This window comes from Perognathus longimembris, chromosome 11, assembly GCF_023159225.1.
Source record: "Perognathus longimembris pacificus isolate PPM17 chromosome 11, ASM2315922v1, whole genome shotgun sequence".
NCBI lineage: Eukaryota > Metazoa > Chordata > Mammalia > Rodentia > Heteromyidae > Perognathus > Perognathus longimembris.
The window spans coordinates 36,498,162-36,519,508 of NC_063171.1; the positions used below are offsets into that span (position 1 = coordinate 36,498,162).

At 41.6% G+C, this 21,347-nt stretch overlaps 1 protein-coding gene across 3 annotated transcripts; it reads left to right on the forward strand.

The window, feature by feature from the left end:
- The first annotated feature begins 1,967 nt into the window (after window positions 1–1,967).
- Window positions 1,968–20,073, forward strand: Slamf6 (SLAM family member 6). 3 transcript variants are annotated; one of them, XM_048357215.1, is made up of 8 exons: window positions 1,968–2,125; window positions 10,505–10,840; window positions 14,919–15,182; window positions 15,606–15,719; window positions 15,993–16,031; window positions 17,188–17,267; window positions 19,383–19,457; window positions 19,794–20,073. In XM_048357215.1, exons 1-8 carry the CDS (start codon window positions 2,077–2,079, stop codon window positions 19,845–19,847), a joined length of 1,011 nt encoding a protein of 336 aa, XP_048213172.1. In that variant the 5' UTR covers window positions 1,968–2,076; the 3' UTR covers window positions 19,848–20,073. The 3 variants fall into 3 exon arrangements, with proteins under 3 accessions (XP_048213172.1, XP_048213173.1, XP_048213174.1); XM_048357216.1 differs by lacking the exon at window positions 19,383–19,457; XM_048357217.1 differs by lacking the exons at window positions 17,188–17,267; window positions 19,383–19,457; window positions 19,794–20,073 and adding an exon at window positions 16,395–16,833.
- Window positions 20,074–21,347: the final 1,274 nt, after the last annotated feature.

Genomic DNA, 21,347 nt, shown 5'->3' on the forward strand with positions numbered 1-21,347 from the left:
TGGAGATCAGACACGGGGCCTCATACGTGCTAGACAAGTGCTCTATTACTAAGTTAAAGCTACATCCCTATCTCAAAAGACTTCTAGTAATCTCTCAGCACTGGAAGCTGAAGCTTGGACAATCTCATCTTGGTCTTAGATGAGGGTCTTATTAACAGATGGTGTCACAAGGTGGGAATGGTGAGTGAAAGGTAATTTTCTGGTGAAACAGGGAATGAGGGAGACCCAGGAGGGGCCAACCCACTTTTGTGGGAATGAACTGGAATCCTTCAGGATACAATTAACCTTTTCAATGGCTTCCTTAGCTCTCACTTGGCCTCGTGACCTACAGGGACCACATCCTCTCCACATCACCACACTGGAGACAAGGATTCCAGCATATGAACCTCGCCAGGGGCACAGCCCAGCCATACCCAAATTCTAGCAGAGTGGCGCCTACAACCAAAGAAAGACCAGATAATACACAAGGGACAGTTCCATTACAGAACCAGTTTATGAACAGTGGGGATGCTAGCTAATTTTTTTACATTGTAAATCTTCCAATCTACAGATTTTTAAAAAAATTACAGAGCATACAGTGTGGGGATGCTGGCCGGATACGTAGAGGGGCGATCCCCGATCGACCACCCTTCCTCCCGCCCTGGGACCTAATGGCCGGAAGCCACTCCTATGCCTCCCGGGTCTGGAACCAGAAGGAGTAGTTCTGGCTTGGCCTGCCTCCCATCTCGATATCAGGTCCACGTGATTGCCTCCAAGATGGCGCCGCCGGTGCCCAGGGGCGATCCTATGGGGGCGTGATGTCAGCCCATGGGGGGAGTCCCAAGATGCCACTCTGGCCGAGACAGCCCGGCTCAGCCAATTAGCGAAGCCTACCTTCCCGCCTTCCCCACCATAATAAAAACCTTCCCCCGCCCCTTGGGCGGTGAGTTCAGTTTATAACCTCAGGCCGTCTCCCTGGAGTCTTCTTTCTCTGCGCCGATCGCGGACAGGTGAGAAGGGGCAGGGGCGGGAGATTTCAGTAGTTCACTCTCCTTGGCTAAACGCAGCCCAACGAGAGCACGCCTTCACCTTCTGCGGGCAGAAGATAAGGCCGAGTGCTCTCTCCTAGTTTTTTGGGGTTTGGACCATTCTCCCCGAGAATTTGGGGAGAAAGGGATGTTCAGATCCCGACAATACAAAATTGAAGAATATGGTGCCCTCAAAGGAACAAAATAAATGAACAGAAGTTATCCTCCAGGGGCTGGGGATATGGCCTAGTGGCAAGAGCGCTTGCCTCTTATACATGAAGCCCTTGGTTCGATTCCCCAGCACCACATATACAGAAAATGGCCAGAAGTGCGCTGTGGCTCAAGTGGCAGAGTGCTAGCCTTGAGCAAAAGGAAGCCAGGGACAGTGCTCAGGCCCTGAGTCCAAGGCCCAGGACTGGCAAAAAAAAAAAAAAAAAAAAAAAAGTTATCCTCCAAAAGCCCAGACATCTAAATCATCAGACAAAGGTTTTGAAGCTATACTATTAAATATGCTGAAAGGAAGACAAAGAATTAAAAGAAACTCCAGAAATTGAGGAATTGAACAACCTACAAATAATCAGGCCTAACAGACATGTGCAGATAAACTCCACCCAACAACCTAAGGGCATTGTTAGACTTCATAAAATTTTTTTTTTTTGGCCTGGGCCTTAGACTCAGGCCCTGAGCACTGTCCCTGGCTTTTTGCTCAAGGATAGCACTCTGCCATTTGAGCCACAGTGTCACTTCTGGCCGTTTTCTATATATGTGGTGCTGGGGAATTGAACCCAGGGCTTCATGTATATGAGTCAAGCACTCTTGCCACTAGGCCATATTCCCAGCCCCGACTTCATAAATTTTTTAAATCAAAATTATTTTCATGACCCATTTATTAATGAAATTCAAAATTGGTAGCAAAAGGAGTTTTAGTGTGGGGGGCGGGGAAGAGGTCTCACCAACACACCTCAGAGGAAGAGGAAGTCTCTGTAAGAAGCACTTTCAATTTATGACAGAATAGCAACAAGTTTTGAGTGCCTCAAGATCACCAACAGCCATCTCTACTTCTCAGAGGATGTTCTGGCTGCTTCCATCTCTCCCACTTGTCTTCTGCCTTGGCTCAGGTAAATGAATATCCAAACCAACATGGTTGCTGGGGGACTCCCTTTTTTATGCAGCCAGCTCAGTCTAAATCACCTATCACAGCTGACTGGCTGGTTCTCTGCTCAGGGACCTGGTAGGGGTAAAAATGGTGCCTGATAAACTGCCACCCTTCTTCCACTTTGAATGCTTCTGCCTGAGGTGGTTTGAGGATGACTACTTTAACTGGATTTGCCTGTGAAGCACATGTTTTCTGGGATATAGGAAATGAACTTGTGTAAGTCATGATGATTTGTGGTTTATAACCAGAAGATGGTTGTGTAAAGAGAACTCAGTTTAAGTAAAATGGCTTCTATAAGACTTCTTCAGTAGGTTAATTATCCTTTCTGGACTTCCTGATGATAATCTAAATTATAATGAAAGTATATGGTGGGTGGGAAGGAAAGTCTATGGTTCAGTTTAGCCTAACTTTCTGGGGCCAAACAAAAACACCGGAAATAAATAGTTCTGTTGTCTTTTGCCAAGTGTAAAAAAAGAAGTCTCCAGCTCCCCCTGGCTTTGATACAAACCAAATGCTTAATCCAGCTATGCTTTATACAGCAATCAAAAGGGAACTGACTGAGGTAACTTACTTCTTATTCCCAGCTGCCTGTTACATGGAGAATACAAAGGTTTATGTCTTGTTTGAGAAACCAAAACTTGACCATTTGGGAGAGGAGTCCTGAACAACAAAAGTAGCTCAGAACTCACCTAGGGAAAGTTGCTATTTTAAAAAATAACTAGCATTTATTGAATGTTTATCTATTTCGGATTCTGAGCCAGGTGCTACACATACATTATGTTCAGAAGTCTCTTGACAATTCTTTGAATTTAAACTATGAATTGGTTCACTTTAAAAAGGAAGAACTGAGGCTAAGATTTTTAACTAACTTACTCAAATTGCATTAGCCAACATGTGACAAACTCTTGAAGAGTTCTGTGAAACAATGCCAGTGGAACAAGCCTGCTAAACTGCACAAGAGAAAACAGAGATACTCGTGTCGCCAGATTAGCTATATGGTTTCAGTGGGACTTAGAGGAAAGTAGGGTTTCATTAAGTTACTCCATAAATAATCATCAAATGCCTACTAAAGATGTGGCATTGTAGTCGTCTGGGGGAATATATCATAAGCAATGCCAACCAAGGTTATATTCTTGGGAAATTAAGATTTTAGCAGGAGTTACAGCAATAAGCAGGTAAAATTGTGTGTTAGGTAGTGACAGAACATGAGAAGAATATTTTCAGGGGAAATGAATGTGGATGTGGTAGGAAGGGCAGCCACATCTCAGAGAAGGCTGTCACAGGCAGCAGTGAGGTAGGGGAGCAGACATGGGAAGAAGGCAGGTTTGGATTGGGACCTGTTCATTTTAAGATGTCAGGCTGACATTCACAAGGATATTTCTTTTTAGTTTTAAGCAGACCTAGGAAGTTTATTTGAAAGTAAATGTAGAGTACCAAGTCTTCCTAGAGAAAGAGATCCCAGAGCTGGGTCTGGTGGTGTCCTCTAAGAAGATGTTTACTATGGTACGGAGTCTCCTCCAATACTCACAAGATGTCCGGAAAGCAGGACTGAGGCTGTGGCTGGAGACTCCAGAGTCGATGGCATAGAGACAATCAATGAAGCTAAGGAGGAAATAGCATGAGGACAGAAGCTTGGGAAGTATGGTATAAATAAAACGCACAAAGAGGAAGGACTTCTTCCATTCATTCCAGAGCCATTTTGCAACTCTCCTGAGACCAGTGGCTTGAGTTTTTACCTCCTTATAAAACTAAACCCTCCTCTATAATTATTCTGAATGTCTTCGTGTTGAAATTTCTCTCCTTCTCCCCATTGTTGTGGAACTTTTTCTTGTAATCCTAGAGAATATGTACTGTTCCAGTCCCAACTTCAAAAAGGAGGGAAAAACAGGAACAAAAAGCATAAGCAACCAGCTTAATGATAGCTACATGGTTGTGGTGGGGGTGGGAGGTGGGTAGGAGGAGAAACACATTTGACTGTGTCTGAGAAGATAGAGGTTCCATAGCCCAGCCGCAGAGCAGGGATTTCCAGTGCTGAAATGAGGGATCCTACCTCTGTGCTCCATGTGCAGGGCCTCTTCACTATGATGCTTAGCTGAAACACAGTTTCATACACACACGCACATACACACACACACCCCTAATACTACTACAGTGTGTTACTAGGAAAAAAGGAAGCCAGCTACTAGGATAGAGAAAAGACAAGGGACCCGCTCTGGATAGGTGGTAAGGAATCGACTTTCTGGAAAAGCAGTATCTTATCTGAGACTTAAGGGGTTAAAAAAGAGAGGAGTCTGGTGAGGCAGGGGAGAATTGTACATGTAAAGATCTAGAAGAGTTTGGAGAGACTGAGGACAGGAAAGAATCGCAGTGGCAGGAGTGTGGGGAAAATTAAATCTTTCTCTGGAAGAAGCTTGAAGGGAAATTACTCGTTTCATGGTCTCAAGAAGGAAATGTAGCCAAATGACAATACAAACTATATCGAGAAATAATCTCAGTTCCTTTAACTCAAGCCTTGGCAACATGAACAGAAAAGCCAGGTGTGGTGCTACCTCCAGCACTCCCAACACTTAAAGGCAGAAGCATGAGGATCTGTAGTTTCAGGCTAGCCTAAGCTATAGGTTGGGATCCTGTCTCCAAATAAAATGTTTCTGTGCCTGTCCTGGAGCTTGAACTTAGGCCTCCGTGCTGTCTCTGAGCTTCTTTTGCTCAAGACTAGTGCTCTACCACTTGAGCCACAGTGCCACTTCCAGCTTTTTCTGAATTATTGGAGTCACACAGACTTTTCTGTCCCAGTTGGATTTGAACCACCATCCTCAGATCTCAGGCTCCTGAGTAGCTAGGATTACAGTCATGAGCCACCAGTACCTCATTAAAAAAACCTTTTTGATAATTTTTTTTTTTTTTTTGCCAGTCCTGGGGCTTGAACTCAGGGCCTAAGCACTGTCCTTGGCTTCTTTTTGTTCAAGGCTAGCACTCTGTCACTTGAGCCACAGCGCCACTTCTGGCTGTTTTCTATATATGTGGTGCTGGGGAATTGAACCCAGGGCTTCATGTATAGGAGGCGAGCACTCTTGCCACTAGGCCATATTCCCAGCCTTTGACTAAAATTTTTAAGAAAGATACCTTAGTTGTTAGGAACAAAATCAACCAACCTGATCATTTATTTCTCCATTTTGTTCTTTGTAGATGGGAACTTGCCAGATGTTAATGTGCATATAACTGAGTTGACAATTTTACTAGAATGTTTATTCTGGGTTGAGGGTTAAGATGACACCAAAGCTACTTGTCCATGAGCCACTTTAAGTTGCAAGGTTCGAAGTTCTAGTTATACGGGGACTAATGATTAGGAAATAAGCAGATCTGGGTGTTTTGAGATTCAGGAAAGAATACTGGTTAGAAATGTAAAGTGGTCTACTTCTGAGATTTTATTTATTTTTGCGGTGCTAAAGGACAAGTAAGTACTTTCCCACCGAGCTCTTATCTTCAGCCCCAGTTCTGAGATTCTGAGTCAAAACTGTACAGGGCTCTGAAGTTAAAAGATTGAAAGCTGATAGCTTCTCTCTCCCCTTGAGCTTTGCTGTCTACTTTTTACCAGCCATTCACACCTTCAGATGGTTATTTTTGCTCATCACAGGAAGAAAGCCATTTTACAGGGTGTTATTATGTATGAATGTGCTTGTGTCTCTCTACCTCTCAGAATCCATGGTTCATCCCCCCACCCCCAGGCTCTCTCTAGCCTTCCATGCCTTTCAGTTTGGGGGTCTTCATTCCAGACTAGCTTCAGTTGTATCTCTGCCCACACTATTATTAAAGTGAAATTCCCATATGGCAAAATACTTTTTAAAGTGTACAGTTCCATGACATTTTACACATTTATAATATTGTATAATCATCACCTGCATGATTCTGAAACCATTCATCACTCAAGAATGCCCTATGCCTAATCACCTCCCATTTCTCCCCCTCTCCTCCCAGGCTCCTAGCAAACACCAATTTGCTTTCTATTTCCATGGAGTTGCCCCGTCCAAGTATTTCATTTAAATGAAATCACACAACACATGATATTTTGTACCTAACTTAACAGAATGTTAGGACTCTGCTGATGAGATTGTGATCCAATGTCCTCTGATGTAAAAAGAAAGTTTTTATTTTGATCAAGTAGAGCTTATCTGTTTTCTTATGTTGCTTGTGCTTATGGTATCACATCTAAGAATTTTCTGTCAAGTACAAGAGCTTGTTTATTTACCTTCTAAGAGGTTTTCTTCTAAGAGTTTTATGGTTTTCACTCTTATGTTTAGTTTGAGTTAATTTTTGTATGTGGTAAGAGATAAGGGCCCAACTTTATTCCTTCACACAAGGATATGTAGTTGCCTAGCATCATTCATAGAAGAGAATATCCTTTCTCTATTGAATGGTATTGGCACTCTTATTTCTGGACTTTCAATTCAATTCCATATAGATATACAAATGTCTATCCTGTGTCAACAACCTTTTGTTTATTATGGTTGTATACATTTTGAAATTGAGGAACATGAGTCCTCTTTTTCAGGCAATTGTATTTTGGCTTTTTAGAACTTTTTGCAATTTTGAATTTGAGGACTGACTTTTTTGCTTTTTCCAACACTCACACAAATATGAGCAGAGGCAAGCTAATCTTTAAAGGGTAAATAGGAGCTTGTCAAATAGAAAAGGTAAGGAAGAGCATTTTAGGCAGATAGAACAGTAGTTAAAGCAGTAGTTAAAAAATGAGGACATTGTTGAAAGGTAATAACTGAGCAATGGAGACTTACTACTTATTATTCAGAATTCTCCTGTAACGTCATCTCTTGTGAAGTGCTTCTTGACTATACCCAACTGCCCTGTCTAACATTCTACCTACATATGTTTTCATAGAGCACAATACCTCCCTCATCTCAATATTTAGTGTGCTGACAATTGTGTGAAGTTATAGCAGTACAGAAAAACATTGTCATAATGCCTACATTCAAGTTTAGAAAGAGGAGGGAAATAATCTACAACAAAGAGTATAAAGTGCCTAGCACTGATGGTGCAGTAGTAGTATAAGGATAAGTATAAGGATAATGCAGAATTGAGCCCCTATCATAGATCAATGCCTAATCCATCACATAAGTAACTAGTCACTTATTTTTTATGTTCCTCTACCAGGTAGCATGCCCAAGGATCATGGGATGATAAATAGGAATATCTTAATTGTATCTGATACTCAGCATCCAGTCCAAGAAGTGGTATTTAAGGAGATCCCAAATGCCCTGGTTTCCTTTATTTTTTTTTTCAAGTCATAGGGCTTAACCTTTGGGTTTAGTCACTGTCCTTGAGCTCTTTAGTTTAAATCCAGTGCTCTACCAATTTGAGCCACAGCACCACTTCTGGTTTTCTCATGATTAACTGGAGATAAGAGTCTCACGGACATTCCTGCCCAGGCTGGCTTTGAGCAACGATCCTCAGATCTCAGCCTCCTGAGTAGCTAGGATTACAGGCATGAGCCACTGGTACCCAGCTGGTTTCTAATTTTTTACTCTCTGAATCAACATGGACTGGACAAGTAATAAAACAAATGATTTATTAAATAAACTAATAAGTCAGGAGTGGTGGTACATAATGATAATCCCAGCACTTGAGAGGCCAAGACAGGAGGATCATGTATTTGAGGCCAACCTAGGGCCACATAGTGAGTCCAGGCAGCCTAGGCTACACAGCAAGACCTTATCTCAAAACAAACAACATAAAAAGCCCTAAAAACTGCAATTTTATCAAAGCAAGGGAAATAAAAAAAAGTGCTAAGCAAGAGAGGAACAGTATCTGGAAAATCCTTAAACCACTGGGTAAGAGAAACTGAGAAAGACCCAAGAAAACAAAGTTATAAATTATAAATTGTGTCCATTGAAGAGCAGTACCAAGAAAAATAAACCCAAAGGCAGCTGAATGTACAGGGGTGGGTGCAGATAAGGTAGACAAAAAAGTGAAGAAGTTTGCTTTTTTTTTTTTTCTGTTGGTTATGGGGCTTGAACTCAGGTTCTAAGTGCTGTCCCTGAGCTTTTTTGCTCAGGGTTAGCACTCTACCACTTGGAGGCACAGCTCTACTTCCAGTTTTCTGGTGATTAAATGGAGATAAGAGTCTCACGGACTTTCCTGCCTGGCCTGGCTTCAAATCTTGATCTTTAGATCTCAACCTCCTGAGTAGCTAGGATTACAAGAGTGAGCTACCTGGGGCTGGGGATATAGCCTAGTGGCAAGAGTGCCTGCCTCGGATACACGAGGCCCTAGGTTCGATTCCCCAGCACCACATATACAGAAAACGGCCAGAAGCGGCGCTGTGGCTCAAGTGGCGGAGTGCTAGCCTTGAGTGGGAAGAAGCCAGGGACAGTGCTCAGGCCCTGAGTCCAAGGCCCAGGACTGGCAAAAAAAAAAAAAAAAAAAAAAAGAGTGAGCTACCAGACTGTCATGTCCTTTACAGAGAAAAGTGTGAGCCACAGGACTATCTATAGGGAGTGAGAATGGCAAATGCACAGGCCCTGGTCTGTTCATGGAACAGCCATGTGGGCTGGAGCAAAGTGAACAAGGGGACACATTTAGGAATGAGATGAATGAAAAAATACTAAGGTCAGATCACTCTGGTATTTATAGGACATAATAAAGATTTTGTTTTGTTTTGGCCTTATTGTTTTAATTTTTATACTAAGTACAAAGAGAAAAGTACAAAATCTTAAGTATTAGCTCCATAGATTATCAGATAATAAATATCTATGCAGCTAAATGCAGTTCAAGACATGGAACATAGACATCAGCACTCCCAGATTCCCCACTTAAGGCTCTTCCTGTTCATATCCCTGCCTTCTTCTTGAAGATAACCATTCCCCTGACTTCTATCAGCAAAGATTTATGTTGCCTGTTGTGTTTTGTCTTTTAACTTTGAGTAAGTGAAATTATTTCTTTTTATGTCTGTAGTTTGGCTCAAGATTTCACTTGTAATATTTACCCATTTAATTCTGAGAGGGAAGAGGGGTCAAGATCACAAATAACAGTGTATCAAAATGCTGATAGGGCAGATGTAGTCCAGAGGAAATGAGGATGACAGTGTCATGTGCCTGGAATCTATATGACCTCAAGGGAAAGAAAGAAGTACAATATCCCTAATGCTGACTGGATTATCAGGATACCAGGAGACATATGACCCTACACACACACACACACACACACACACACACACACACACACACACACACACACACGCTTTCTTGCCTGGGAAATAAAAAAGTTCCAAGGAAATCTATATCATGGTTATAGTTATTTGTTCATTGACAACTCAAACATTTCCACATCCTATCATGTGTCAGACATGGTACAGAGTGCTGACTTGCAAGGATAACACAAATATGGTCAGACAGATGGCCGAGTAAACAGAGAACTAGAAAATGGTACAAGTGCTAAGAATTTGACAAAAGACACTAAAGAAGCATCTTCTGTCAGCATGCTTCTGTAAGATCACAGAAGTATCTTCTGGGATCATTTTATCCTTTTTGCTCAGACACTGAAGGCTCTAAAATTGGCTCATGACAATGCAGCCATTATGTATTACTTTGAACATTCATCTTTCTGAGATCAGAAAAGACATCTTCTGGCATCAAGAAAAGAGCAAAAAGTATTTGGAGTCAGAAGTCCTAGGTTCCACTTGTGACTCTTCTGTTCTTTAGCCATGTGACCTGGGGAAAGTTAATTCACATCTGTATCTCTGTTCTTTCAGGATCTATAAATGGGGATAATAATATCCATCCTATCTATCTCAAAGAACTATTGTCAGTGACACCCAAAATAATGCATGAGAAGAATTTTGTAGGCAGTAAATCTCTGTTATTAGTCCTCTAAATCACAAGGGCTTACTTTTGTGACACATAGTGGGTAATCAGTAAATGCCTTCATTTAGTGCAAGTCTTTTGACTCGCAGTTTGGGGAATCTATGTCAAAAGTCGATGTAGTTCCTTGTGCCTCACCACCGGTTGCCCAACGAAATCCAAGGGTAGGGGATCACGATCTCCAGGTGACTACACCAGTACAAAAGTAAGCTCTGAGGCAGAGTAATCTGGACACACTATGCAATTTAGCCATGAATGCTGGACAATTTGTTGGAGATGGAGCCACTGGATGTGTGGTTATCCATTGCAACACTTCCAACCATTTCTCTCTTCATCACATCTTCTGGGTTTCCGTTTCAGTGAGCCTTGGCAGACTGGCAGAATTCGGGGAAATGGTGAAAGAACTGTGGCTAGAGTGATTGTCAGGGACAATCTTACAATCTTACAGCCTTTTCCTTCTGTGTTTCCAGGGAACGCAGTGTCACAAAGCAACTCGACCTCTCTGGTGGTAAATGGGATTCTAGGGGAGTCAGTAACCTTCCACCTGAAGCTTCCTGCGAAAAAGGACATGACGGCCATCACCTGGCATTACAATGGAAAAGCTGTTGTCACCATACAGCTAAATAAACTTGCAAACCCGAAACATCTGGTGTTAAATCCAAGGTGGGGAGAGCGGCTAAACCTCACCCAGACGTACTCCTTGCATCTCAGCAACCTGACAATGGCAGACACAGGCCATTACAGCATCCAGGTCACCACGACAACAGACGCTATACAGACGTCTAGCTACACTCTGAGGATTTTCAGTGAGTCTAAATGTGAGATTTTATTACGTAGGGGAAAGAAAACTAATTGCATATTTTAATCCTACATGATTACAAGTGTACACTGGCACCTAGTATAAGGTGGATGGCATTGAAAGTTGCCATGAGGTTCCACAGTAAAGCAATTCAATGATATGACACAGCCCAATGGTGACAGGGATGAGAATAGAACCCAAGTCTTGTGGTTCTCAATCTAGAATCCAGTAGTCACCTTACTAGAATCAGAAGACAGAATCCTAAATCACTCTACCTCATCCAGTAAAATAGTCCCTTACAACCAACAATCTAATAGAATTAGTGGAAGTGAAATATTAATGACTGTTAACATGTGTATCACACGTGTCTGTCATGCAATCCTCACAAGGCTCCATGAGATAAGTACAGTCTTATGCCTAGCCCCAGCCTCCATCACAGTCATAAAGTTGTCAAGTGGTTACACTTCCCGTGTAACTTGTGTATAGCACAGGGCACATAGCAAAGTGTTCTGTGCTGGTGAGGCAATAGAGAGAAAATTCTTCTGTCAATGTTGATATCTAACAATCATTTCCCCAGATGGTTCGTGTTGGTCATCACTCAAAAGTCTGCCTACTCTAGCTAGCCAAATGTGGTAGCCCTTAGAGGATTGAGGCAGAAAGATGGTACTTGGAAGGCCAGCTTGGGTCTAAAAACAAAAAAGAACTATCTTCCCAAGATTAAAGAATGAAAATGGTGAAAATTTCCTCAGTATACAATTACGAAAACTATACTGAGAGAATTTATGAAACTATATCATTAAAAACTCAGAGATGCCATAAAAGGCTTTATGATAATTACCTGGCAGGAATGTTTCATAGGATATTCAAGCATTAACTTAGTCAGCAGACTAGACAACTTTACCTCTTGTTTTCATGCTGGTCCTCTGGCTTGAACTCTGGACCTGGGTGCTTCTGTGTTCATGGCTAATGCTCTACTTCTTGAGCCACAGCTCCACTTCAGGCTTTTTGATAGCTTTCTGGTAGAGCTAAGAGTCACAGACTTTCCTGCTAGACCATTTTAAAGACCACAGAGATCCTGAAATTCTTATCTACTAGAGATCGTCAGGCCTAGAATTCATTTGAAGTCCTTCAAGAGATTTTTTTTTAAGGCACAAGTAAATTACTTGATAATCTTTAGTATCTCCTGAATATTTGATGAGTGTGCCACTGTAGATTAGTCAAAATCATGTCCTTGAAAGAAGTAATGTGACACAGTTAGGCAAATATCACAGGAAAAGAAAATATTTGGGGAAATTCTGAGCAGGAGATTCAAAATAAAGGGGTGAAACAGCCCCAAGGCAGCAGCGACATTTCCTGGGGCTGTCAAAACCAAACAAAATACCACAGGCTCATGGTCGAAACAACAGGAATGTATCCTTTCAAAGCTCTGGAGACTGGAAGTCCAAAATCAGGGTATGTACAAGGGTGTGCTATTTTTGGCGGCCCCAGAAGACCATCTATTCTTGCCTCTTCTATCTCCTAGCTTCCTTCTGGGAGGGCCCAGAAAGACCAGCTATTCTTTATGTCTCCCCGTTTTTGCTTGTTATCTGCATTCCTTAGTGTTCCTTGACTTAGGGCTGCATAATTCCAATCCCTGCCTCTGTGGTCACAATTCTCTTCTCTATGCTTTTTCTCCTCTTCTTTTCTTTTATAAGGACATTGGTCTTTAATTTTAGGGCCCACACAGATAATCCAGGATGACCTTCTCATCTAATTTAATTCCTTTTGCAAAGACCATTCATCCACAATAATGTATTATTCACAGATTCTTGGAAGTAGGACACTGATGTTTCTTTGGGAGATCATTGTTCAAACCAATACCAGCAGGATCACCCTGTGTGATCAGTGATCATCAAGACAATGCTAGACCCATAGGAAGAAGGGAAGCATAGGCAGCAGAAAGCCTGAAAACAGAGGCCATACCAGGCTTTATCACATTTGCTGAGACAATATTTTGCAGACACTATTTAAAAAAACAAACCATGGCTTCAAGAACAACCATGTTCCTAGAGCTCAAAGTCAATTTATGCTCAGGAATTTTGGAGCATCTCTCGTTCAAAGGTAAACATGCAAAGAAATAATGTATAACATCTACCAATTTGCTTCATAGCCGTACAAAGAAATTTCAAAGGATGTATGTGATTTGTTTTCAAACATTGGCCAATTATTCTGTATGTGCCAAGATACAGATGGACAAAGGTTGATCTTATCAGCCAATTATCCATTCATTAGGAATAACTGACTAAACCACAGTGTTAAGGAAAACCTTTGAAGAATTTGAAGACATTAATGTTATACGTACTTCTTGCATCAACAATATTTGTTGGCCAGGGGTAAAATATGAGGTGTTCTTCTAGAATATGTCATGGAGCTGGCATTCTGGTTCCAACCAGAGTGGAAGCCGGTAATAATACACATTGTCTATAACCAAATAATGTGTTGTCTAAGGAAGCTATGAGTGTTAAGAACAAAAAAAGAACAAGATTGGATAACTAGTGAATAACAGAAGTACCAGGAAGCAGAGAGCAGGAATCATTTTTTTTCCAGCAATGTTGGAAGTAGAATCTAGAAGCTTGGGTAAAAAGTAATAACATAAACTGGGCACTGGTGGCTCATGCCTGTAATCCTAACTACTCAGGAGGCTGAGACGTAAGGATCGTGGTTCAAAGCCAACTGAGGCAGAAAAGTCCAGGAAACTCTTTCCAATAAACTACTCAGAAAAGGGCAAAAGTGCTGTTTTGGTTCAAGTGGTAGAGTGCCAGCCTTGAGCACAAAGAGACTCAGGGACAGTTCTCAGGTTCTGAGAACCTGAGCCCTGGCACTAGCAAAAAAAAAAAGTAATAATAAAAAGGATTTGTGATATCATCTACGGACATGGGATGGGATGTGACATTCATGCCAAATATTTTCCATCCTTGTGCTGGGCACTGATCCATTTCATCCTCATAATTACTTGAAAAATATGTATTGTTGCCTGATTTTCCAGATGACAAAAACAAGGCTTATAGTTATTAATTAAATATAATGTATCTATGGTTGTATAGTCAGTAAGTGATAAAAATGATAAAGCCATGATACTACCCTAAATTTTCCTGATTCCAAAGCCAGTAATCCTCCTATACATAAAGCTCAATCCTAAGAAGAGCCATAAACACACATATAGAATCCTCACAACTCCTACTCAGTGAATGAAGGTTGTTCAGTTTCTTTTAGTCAGAGAGATGAAACCATTCCATTCTTTGTTGAATCACCTTTATTTCAAGAGCTTTCCTTGTCTTTCTGTTGTGACATGGCATGGCTTGTCCCCATTGGTTCATAGCTACTGACATTCTTCTAGACAATATTTTCCAGTCCTTGTTCTCAGAAATTTCTGCATCTCCTACCCCCTCAAATGACTGAAAATATTGCATTCTGTGCTCCCTGGAATTGCCTGCTTGCTCTTGCCTCAGGACCCTGAACTTAGTCTCCAAATTCTTTACAAAAGGTAGAGTCTAAGGCCTAGAAGAACACAAGAGATAACCTGGAGTCAACTCAAATGACCAGCCCCAAATTACCCAGCTAGTTGATAGCAACCTTAGTCTCCCTTCCATTCTTCCTTTTGGTCATTTAGTCCCTTTCATTTGATCATCCTAGACCTTGCTATTATCAATTAGGTAACACAAAGAGAATCTTTTACAGACTTAACAAACCATAGCATACAGAAGAGACGGGATATAAAAATAGCAAGGTAGCTGGGTGCCAGTGGCTCACATCTGTAATCCTAGATACTCAGGAGGCTGATATCTAAGGATCGAGATTCTAAGCCAGCTCAGGGAGGAATGTCTGTGAGACTCTTATCTCCAATTAACCACAGAAAACCAGACGTGATGCTGTGACTCAAGTGGTAGTGCACCAGCCTTGAGCTGAAGAGCTCAGGGACAGCACCCAGGCCCAGAGTTCAAGCCCCACAACCAACAACAACAACAAAAAAAGAAAGGTAAAGACTCTTTCACAGGGAACTGAGTTACACCATTTGTCCTTAACCTGTGTCTTTTCTCTGCTCACAGGACAATTGAGAAACTTAACAGTTACCAACCATGTTCAACTGTCAGAGAGTAAGACCTGTGACATCCACCTGATCTGTGCTGTGGAAAATGAGGATGATACTGTCTGGTTCAGGTGGCAGGACTCACGAAACATCTGCTTCAATGGAACAAACTTCACTACCTCCTGGGACCCCAAGAATTCCAGTGAACACAACTATACCTGCATAGCTAGGAACCCTGTCACCAAATTATCAAAATCTGTCTCTGCCCAGAGTCTCTGCGAAGGTAACAGTCTATCTGGGGTCACTCTGAGAGCCTTGAGCAGCTGTAGCATGTAGCATGTCCTCAGACAATGCATGATCTCCGTGACAGTAGCAGTGGGAAGCAGCCAAACTGCCGCTGGAAGGGGACATGCCTCTCACCCCATGCTCCTTCCTATCCCTCCCCAAGCACTCATCCAAGAACAAAGGTCTCAGAAAAGCAGGATTGCTTTCTCCTCCTTCTCCACCAGGCCCCCTCCTTCCCTGCTGTCACATGGACTCCCATTCCCCAGAGGCCTGCCAGAGTTTCAGAGCTCTACATGTGGATGAACCTACCCAGCCCCTGTAGAGAGCCTAGAAGAGAGGCAGGGGAGGTACTGACACCAACACTCTGGGCCCCACTAAATGTGTCTCAAGACTTGAATGGTGTTTTTTGTTCTCTTTGCAGGTGTTTTATCTAAGGAAAATCTACACCAGAGCAGTAAATTGATTCCAATTATATCTGTTGTTACCACACTTATAATCATCCTTGTGTGCATACTTGTTTGGAAGAAAAAAAGAGGCAGGTTTTCTTCCACATTTTCTCTCCAAAGATCTCTTGTGGTGGATGGGTGAATAGGGTGTAGAGGGGATGCGAACCCTTGCTCAGCTAGTCTACTAAGATGACTACACACCTGCTAATATCCTGAAGGAGGTGTGCTATTGGGAAAAGCAAGAGTCCATCTGCCCACTTGCTCTATCTTTTGGACACATCTACTGACTCCAATTGGGAGGAGGGTAAGAAAGCTTTTCTCACTGCTGTTACTAGTTTCAATTTCCTGATTTTGTCTTTCAGATTCCTTTCATTTTTCTACTGAGCAAACTCAGCATCCTGGTAAGAATCAGACTGTTAGCTGCTAATCATAAAATCGACAGGAAGTGATGCATGAAGAGAGCTAGTCAGCAGGCTGAATAATGAAAGAGGAGGAAATCGGGACATCACTATTTAGACAGACCTATGGTATAAGGAGAGATGATTAGACATGAGACACCCCTAGTGTCCTTCACAAGCAAGCAAAAGATTTCATGGTTTCTTAGAGCAAGAGCAGGGTCACTGTAAGGGTCACCAGGATAAATAAGTGCCAGTGAAATGATTTGTGGCTTGTCCATTGTCCCTCAAGAAATCTAACACAGAGACAGAGCTTGAGGTTCAAATGACAAAAACCAGACTGCCTATGATTGTTTCATTTCTATTCAGCCAAAGCATGAATAGTAGACAGACACAGATGAAAAAGAAAATGTGATTTACAGATGCAAATGCAGACTCTGGACTCAGGTTTGCTTTGAATCTCATCCCCTAAGAGAGAGATAGGAGACATATTGTTGAGGAGGAGGGAATACAAGGTCTGAGTCAGAAGATCTACATTTGAGTTCTTGTTTCATCAACCAGTATCTATGTGACTTTATACAAGTCAGTTTACAGTTCTTCATCTCCACAACAATCAAATCCAAGTGCAAACCCTGGAAAGGCAGCATTTCCAGCTCTTCCCTCAGCAGTGTCACTCAGTCCTTTATGCATCTGAGTGAGACACTGAAGCACAAAGATACAAGACCACCTCTCACCCAAGAGATGAGACAGACACAAACCATATGACTGAAAAGATTCTGCCCCAGAAATCCAGACTGTAAAAAAATGAATGAACCCATGGGACTGGGAATATGGCCTAGTGGCAAGAGTGCTTGCCTCGTATACATGAGGCCCTGGGTTCGATTCCCCAGCACCACATATACAGAAAATGGCCAGAAGTGGCCCTGTGGCTCAAGTGGCAGAGTGCTAGCCTTGAGCAAAAAAGAAGCCAGGAACAGTGCTCAGGCCCTGAGTTCACGGCCCAGGACTGGCCAAAAAAAAAAAAAAAAGAATGAACCCTAAGGACAAGGCCTAGAACAACTACTATCTTTGGAGATAGAAAATACTCTGGGAAAAGCAAGGTCCTGGGGGACCAACTGCCAAGTCCTTCTACCACTGATGTTGACATTTTTGTATTTGACAGTACAGTCCTTGCAGAATCCATCATACACCCCAGTTTCTCCAGGGAGTACTGTATATGCACAGATCACTCATCCAAGCCAGGTGAGTCCATTCAGACTGGTATTTCATCATTGTGGCTGGTTTGGGGTTGTTTGTTGTTGGTTTATTTTTTTGTTTTTTTCATTTGTTTGTATTTAACAATGATCATCTACAAACTGTCGCCCCAATTATATAACTGACCCAAATGGCATTTACCAATGAGGGGAAAAGAAGAGAGCAGCAGGGACAGAAAGTTATATGAAAACCACTCCAGAGTCTGCCAGACTTTCCCCTAAAAGAACGTTACTTCCTACCTTGTTTTCCACTGCTTTCTAACAGTTTGGTGCATTAGTAGATCTTGTTCCTTAGGTGTAATTACAAGTGAAGTACAAATTAGATCTTCCTCTTATAGCCTAGAAAATTCAGTGAATGCTTGCTGACCCTGTGCTGGTGGCTAATAACTGTAATCCTAGCTACTCAGGAGACTGAAATCTGTGGGTCACAGTTTGAAACCAGCCTGGGCAGGAAAGTCACTTATACTCTTGTCACTGATCATCCAGTAAAAGGCTAGAAGTAGAGCTGTGGTTCAAGTGGTAAAGTACCAACCTTGAGCACAAAAGCTAGAGGACAGTGTCCAGGCTCAGGACTTCAAGCCCCAGTACCATACCAATACAATACATACATACATACATACATACATATATCCATCCACACATATATATAAACTTGTTAAGGAGATCAGGATTTCACTAAGCTAGGGTTTCTAAAGCAAACTATTACAAGTTCCTTGCCCTGGATGTAGATACATTAGGGGAGTTCATAAGTGATCCCCAAAGAGAGGAGAGGCAAGAATTTGCAATTCCTCCACAGTAAGAGATCTTAATTAGATGAGCAGCCCTTGTTCTTCCCCTCTCCTCTAGCACCATAATAGGATAGCTGTGGCCAAGCATCAAAAATTCTTGTCTCTTTTCTATCCCCACCACACACAAAGCATCTGTGGTGGCATGTTTCTAAATAACACTGTACATTCCGGAGGGCCAGTCCTATGTCTTCTGAAAAATAGGCCAAAAAAATAAACTTGGCATTCTGAAGTTGATGAAAGCAATTGTCAAGTTAGAAGTCTTGGATTTCCTAAGCAAATCTCAGGTATTTGTAAAGTTAGATCCTTGAATAGAGGGGATGAGAAGGGCCACTTGTACTTTCCCAGTTGTCATTCCTGTTGAAGGCAAGCTAAAGAACAGTTTCCATCAAACCCAAAACGCTAATCTCCAGCCAACTTATTAGCTGCCTCCTTAGGGGGAGGAAAAAAAGTATTCTGGAGAGTTCCGGAGGTCTCAATAATTGTCTAAGCCCTCCAAAATGTCAAAATTGTGAAGAAGTCTACAAGAGACATGGGCTGTTACTACTACAACATGTATTCCAGACAGAACCATTCTCAAGACCAAGGTGTTGTTGGTCTGCCTGATATCTTAGGAGACCATGACATTGTGGTGCCCAGGCCATCTGAAAGACAGGAATAGGGAAGGCAAAGCATGCAGAGCCAGTCATTGATAACAAAAACCCCAGAAAAAAGATATAATGCAATAATTATCCAGTACACAATTGAGTTCCTAAAAATGGAAGAAAGGATGTTGGATGCAGGATAAGAATGCTTCCCCCTTTCACACAGCCTTGCTGGAGTGCTGCTGTTCTGTTTGAGACCCATAATATATCCCTAAAACCTTAGAGGTTTGAGCTGCTGATGATTGGTCTTCTACTTCTCTTGAACTCATGGCCTAGGCACAGTCCCCGAGCTTTGCTGCTCAAGGCTAGCACCCTATCACTTTGAGCCACAGCTCCATTTCTGGTGTTCTGGTGGTTAATTGAAGATAAAAGTCGTATGGACTTTCCAACTGAGCCTGGCTTTGAATTGCGATCCTCAAATCTCAGCCTCCTGAGCAGCTAGAATTACAGGCGTGAGCCACCAGCACCCAGCTCAGGGCCTCATTTTTGCTAGGCAGGCTCTCTGTGATTTAAGTCAGACCCAAGCCCTTGGCTAGTCCTACTACTAAAACACTTCTTGGTCCTCCTTGCAAGGACACTTGGATATATTTTTGTCACACTGACTTTCTCAAGAGTGCGAAATGCATGAATCTCTTTGTTGCTGTGTGATCCAAGTAAATATGTTTCTTTTTACAGGAAATGGAAATTCCAACACTTATGAAAAATGATGATTCATTAACCATTTACTCCATCATTAATCATTCCAGGGAGGTAAAGTCATAATCAATCCCTATTTTTCATATCCTTACCCTTCTCATCAGTCCTCTGATTTTTCACAATAAAATAAATGTAAAAGAGCCATTTTATAAATGTAAAGATACTCACAGTCTGTCAAAATCCTTGGAACATCACCAAAGTGAAGTTATTTTGCATTTAAGTTCAATACACATAACTGAGTTTTCAATAATTTGGGGCTGTTTTTGTTTTTGTTCATTTAATCCTGGTTCATGCCATCAGTCTCCCTACTATCTATCTGTCAAGTCTGGCCTGGTGGGCTGCTGTTCTGGTGTCTATTAACCTGTATCATTCTCCTCTTTTTTCCTATAGAGGAAGCCCATTTCTCCCAGGGCAACTGGCCTTAATGATCAAGTAAGTTGCTAAAAGACCTCAACAAATTTCAGGAATGACCCATGTCCTGATCCAAAGAAGGAAAGTTTGATTTTGGTTTTCTGCCTGAAAATAGAATCTGAATACCTGGGATTCTTGTGTCCAGTCTTTCAGACTTGATCCTGCTTACCTAGGTCATACACCTAAGGAATGACAGTATCTCCAGCTTATAATCCAAATAATGCTTTTCAATCCAATCCAGGACAAACCCATTTCCACTAATACAGAAATCTACTTCCAAAATGTCCCTTGAACCCATTCACTTTTCTCAAGTGACCATCCTATAATCAACTTTCACCACCTCTACCTGGAATACTTCAATAACCTCTGAACAACTCTCTTAATTTTGCTCTTGTCCCTTCCTATCCATTCTCTACAAGACAGCTAGCATACTGTTTGTTTTTGGTTTTTTTAACATAAATCAGATCTTTACTTTGCCTGCTTACAACCTCACAGGCTTCCCATTGCACTTGAAAAGAAATCCAGTCTCCATGGTCCTGGATGGTCTGGCTTAGACTCAGCTAGCATCACTCTTCCCCTGTTCCCTCTATTTACCCTTCCTGATCTTTCAGCTTCATGAACAGAAGAAAAGGTCCTCTCTGTTAAAGTTCTTTACATCTTTCTCAAGGTCCTTCTTCTGTCTGCTGGGTTCCTTCTCTACTTTAGGTCTCACTTTAAATGTCAGTTCCATGAGAGAACTTCTCAGTAGATTCCCTTTTGTTGTTACAACTTTCATGTCATTTATCATTCATCATAAATATTTATTTTTATTTGGTTAGGTATATTTCTCCCATCCAGAGGTGAGGATTTTTTTCTTCTGCCAATGGCCACTTGGATATTTATAAAATCTTATATGCCTTTGGCATATGAGAAGCATCCTTGTCTGTCTTGCCATGTACCAGGTGATTTTTGAGGGCCTTACACTGCCCACTGGCCAGATATTCCTCACTTCTGGATGATTATATCATAAGCTCTTCAGAAGTACAGATGATAACTATTTTGACAGAAATCTTAACATCTACATTGCAAGTGTTCTTATTGAATAACTGAATATCCTGTTGGCTTGTATGAGAATTAAATAAGATATTTGATTTGGCCCTCTAACTGCATACTCCCATGTATTTCAACCAACCTTGGACTGAAAATATTTGGGGGGAAATTATATCAATACTATGTTCTCTTTTTTCTTGTCATTATTCCCTAAACAAACATAATATGGCAACTGTTTACACTGTGTTAAGAGTTGTGAATAATATATATTTACAGTAGACATAAGGCTATACTCAGGTTATACAAAGGTACATTGCCATCATAAACAACTCATGTGAAAGATTGGGAGTGTCCTAGAATCAATCTCCAAGGGATTCCAAGGGATGACTATACTAGCCCTTATCACAACACCTGGATATCACCGATGTCAATCCTCATCATTGATGTTGTTATTTATGCTATTGTTCTTATTAAATTTCATTCCTCAGAACTCACAGAATCTCA

Bases quoted from the DNA above. Each gene is read 5' to 3' on its own strand.
- Slamf6 (XM_048357215.1), top strand. From the start codon at position 2,077: ATGTTCTGGCTGCTTCCATCTCTCCCACTTGTCTTCTGCCTTGGCTCA. The intron at 2,126-10,504 runs GTAAATGAATAT...CTGTGTTTCCAG, and splicing joins TGTCTTCTGCCTTGGCTCAG to GGAACGCAGTGTCACAAAGC. The intron at 19,458-19,793 runs GTAAAGTCATAA...TTTTTCCTATAG, and splicing joins TCATTAATCATTCCAGGGAG to AGGAAGCCCATTTCTCCCAG.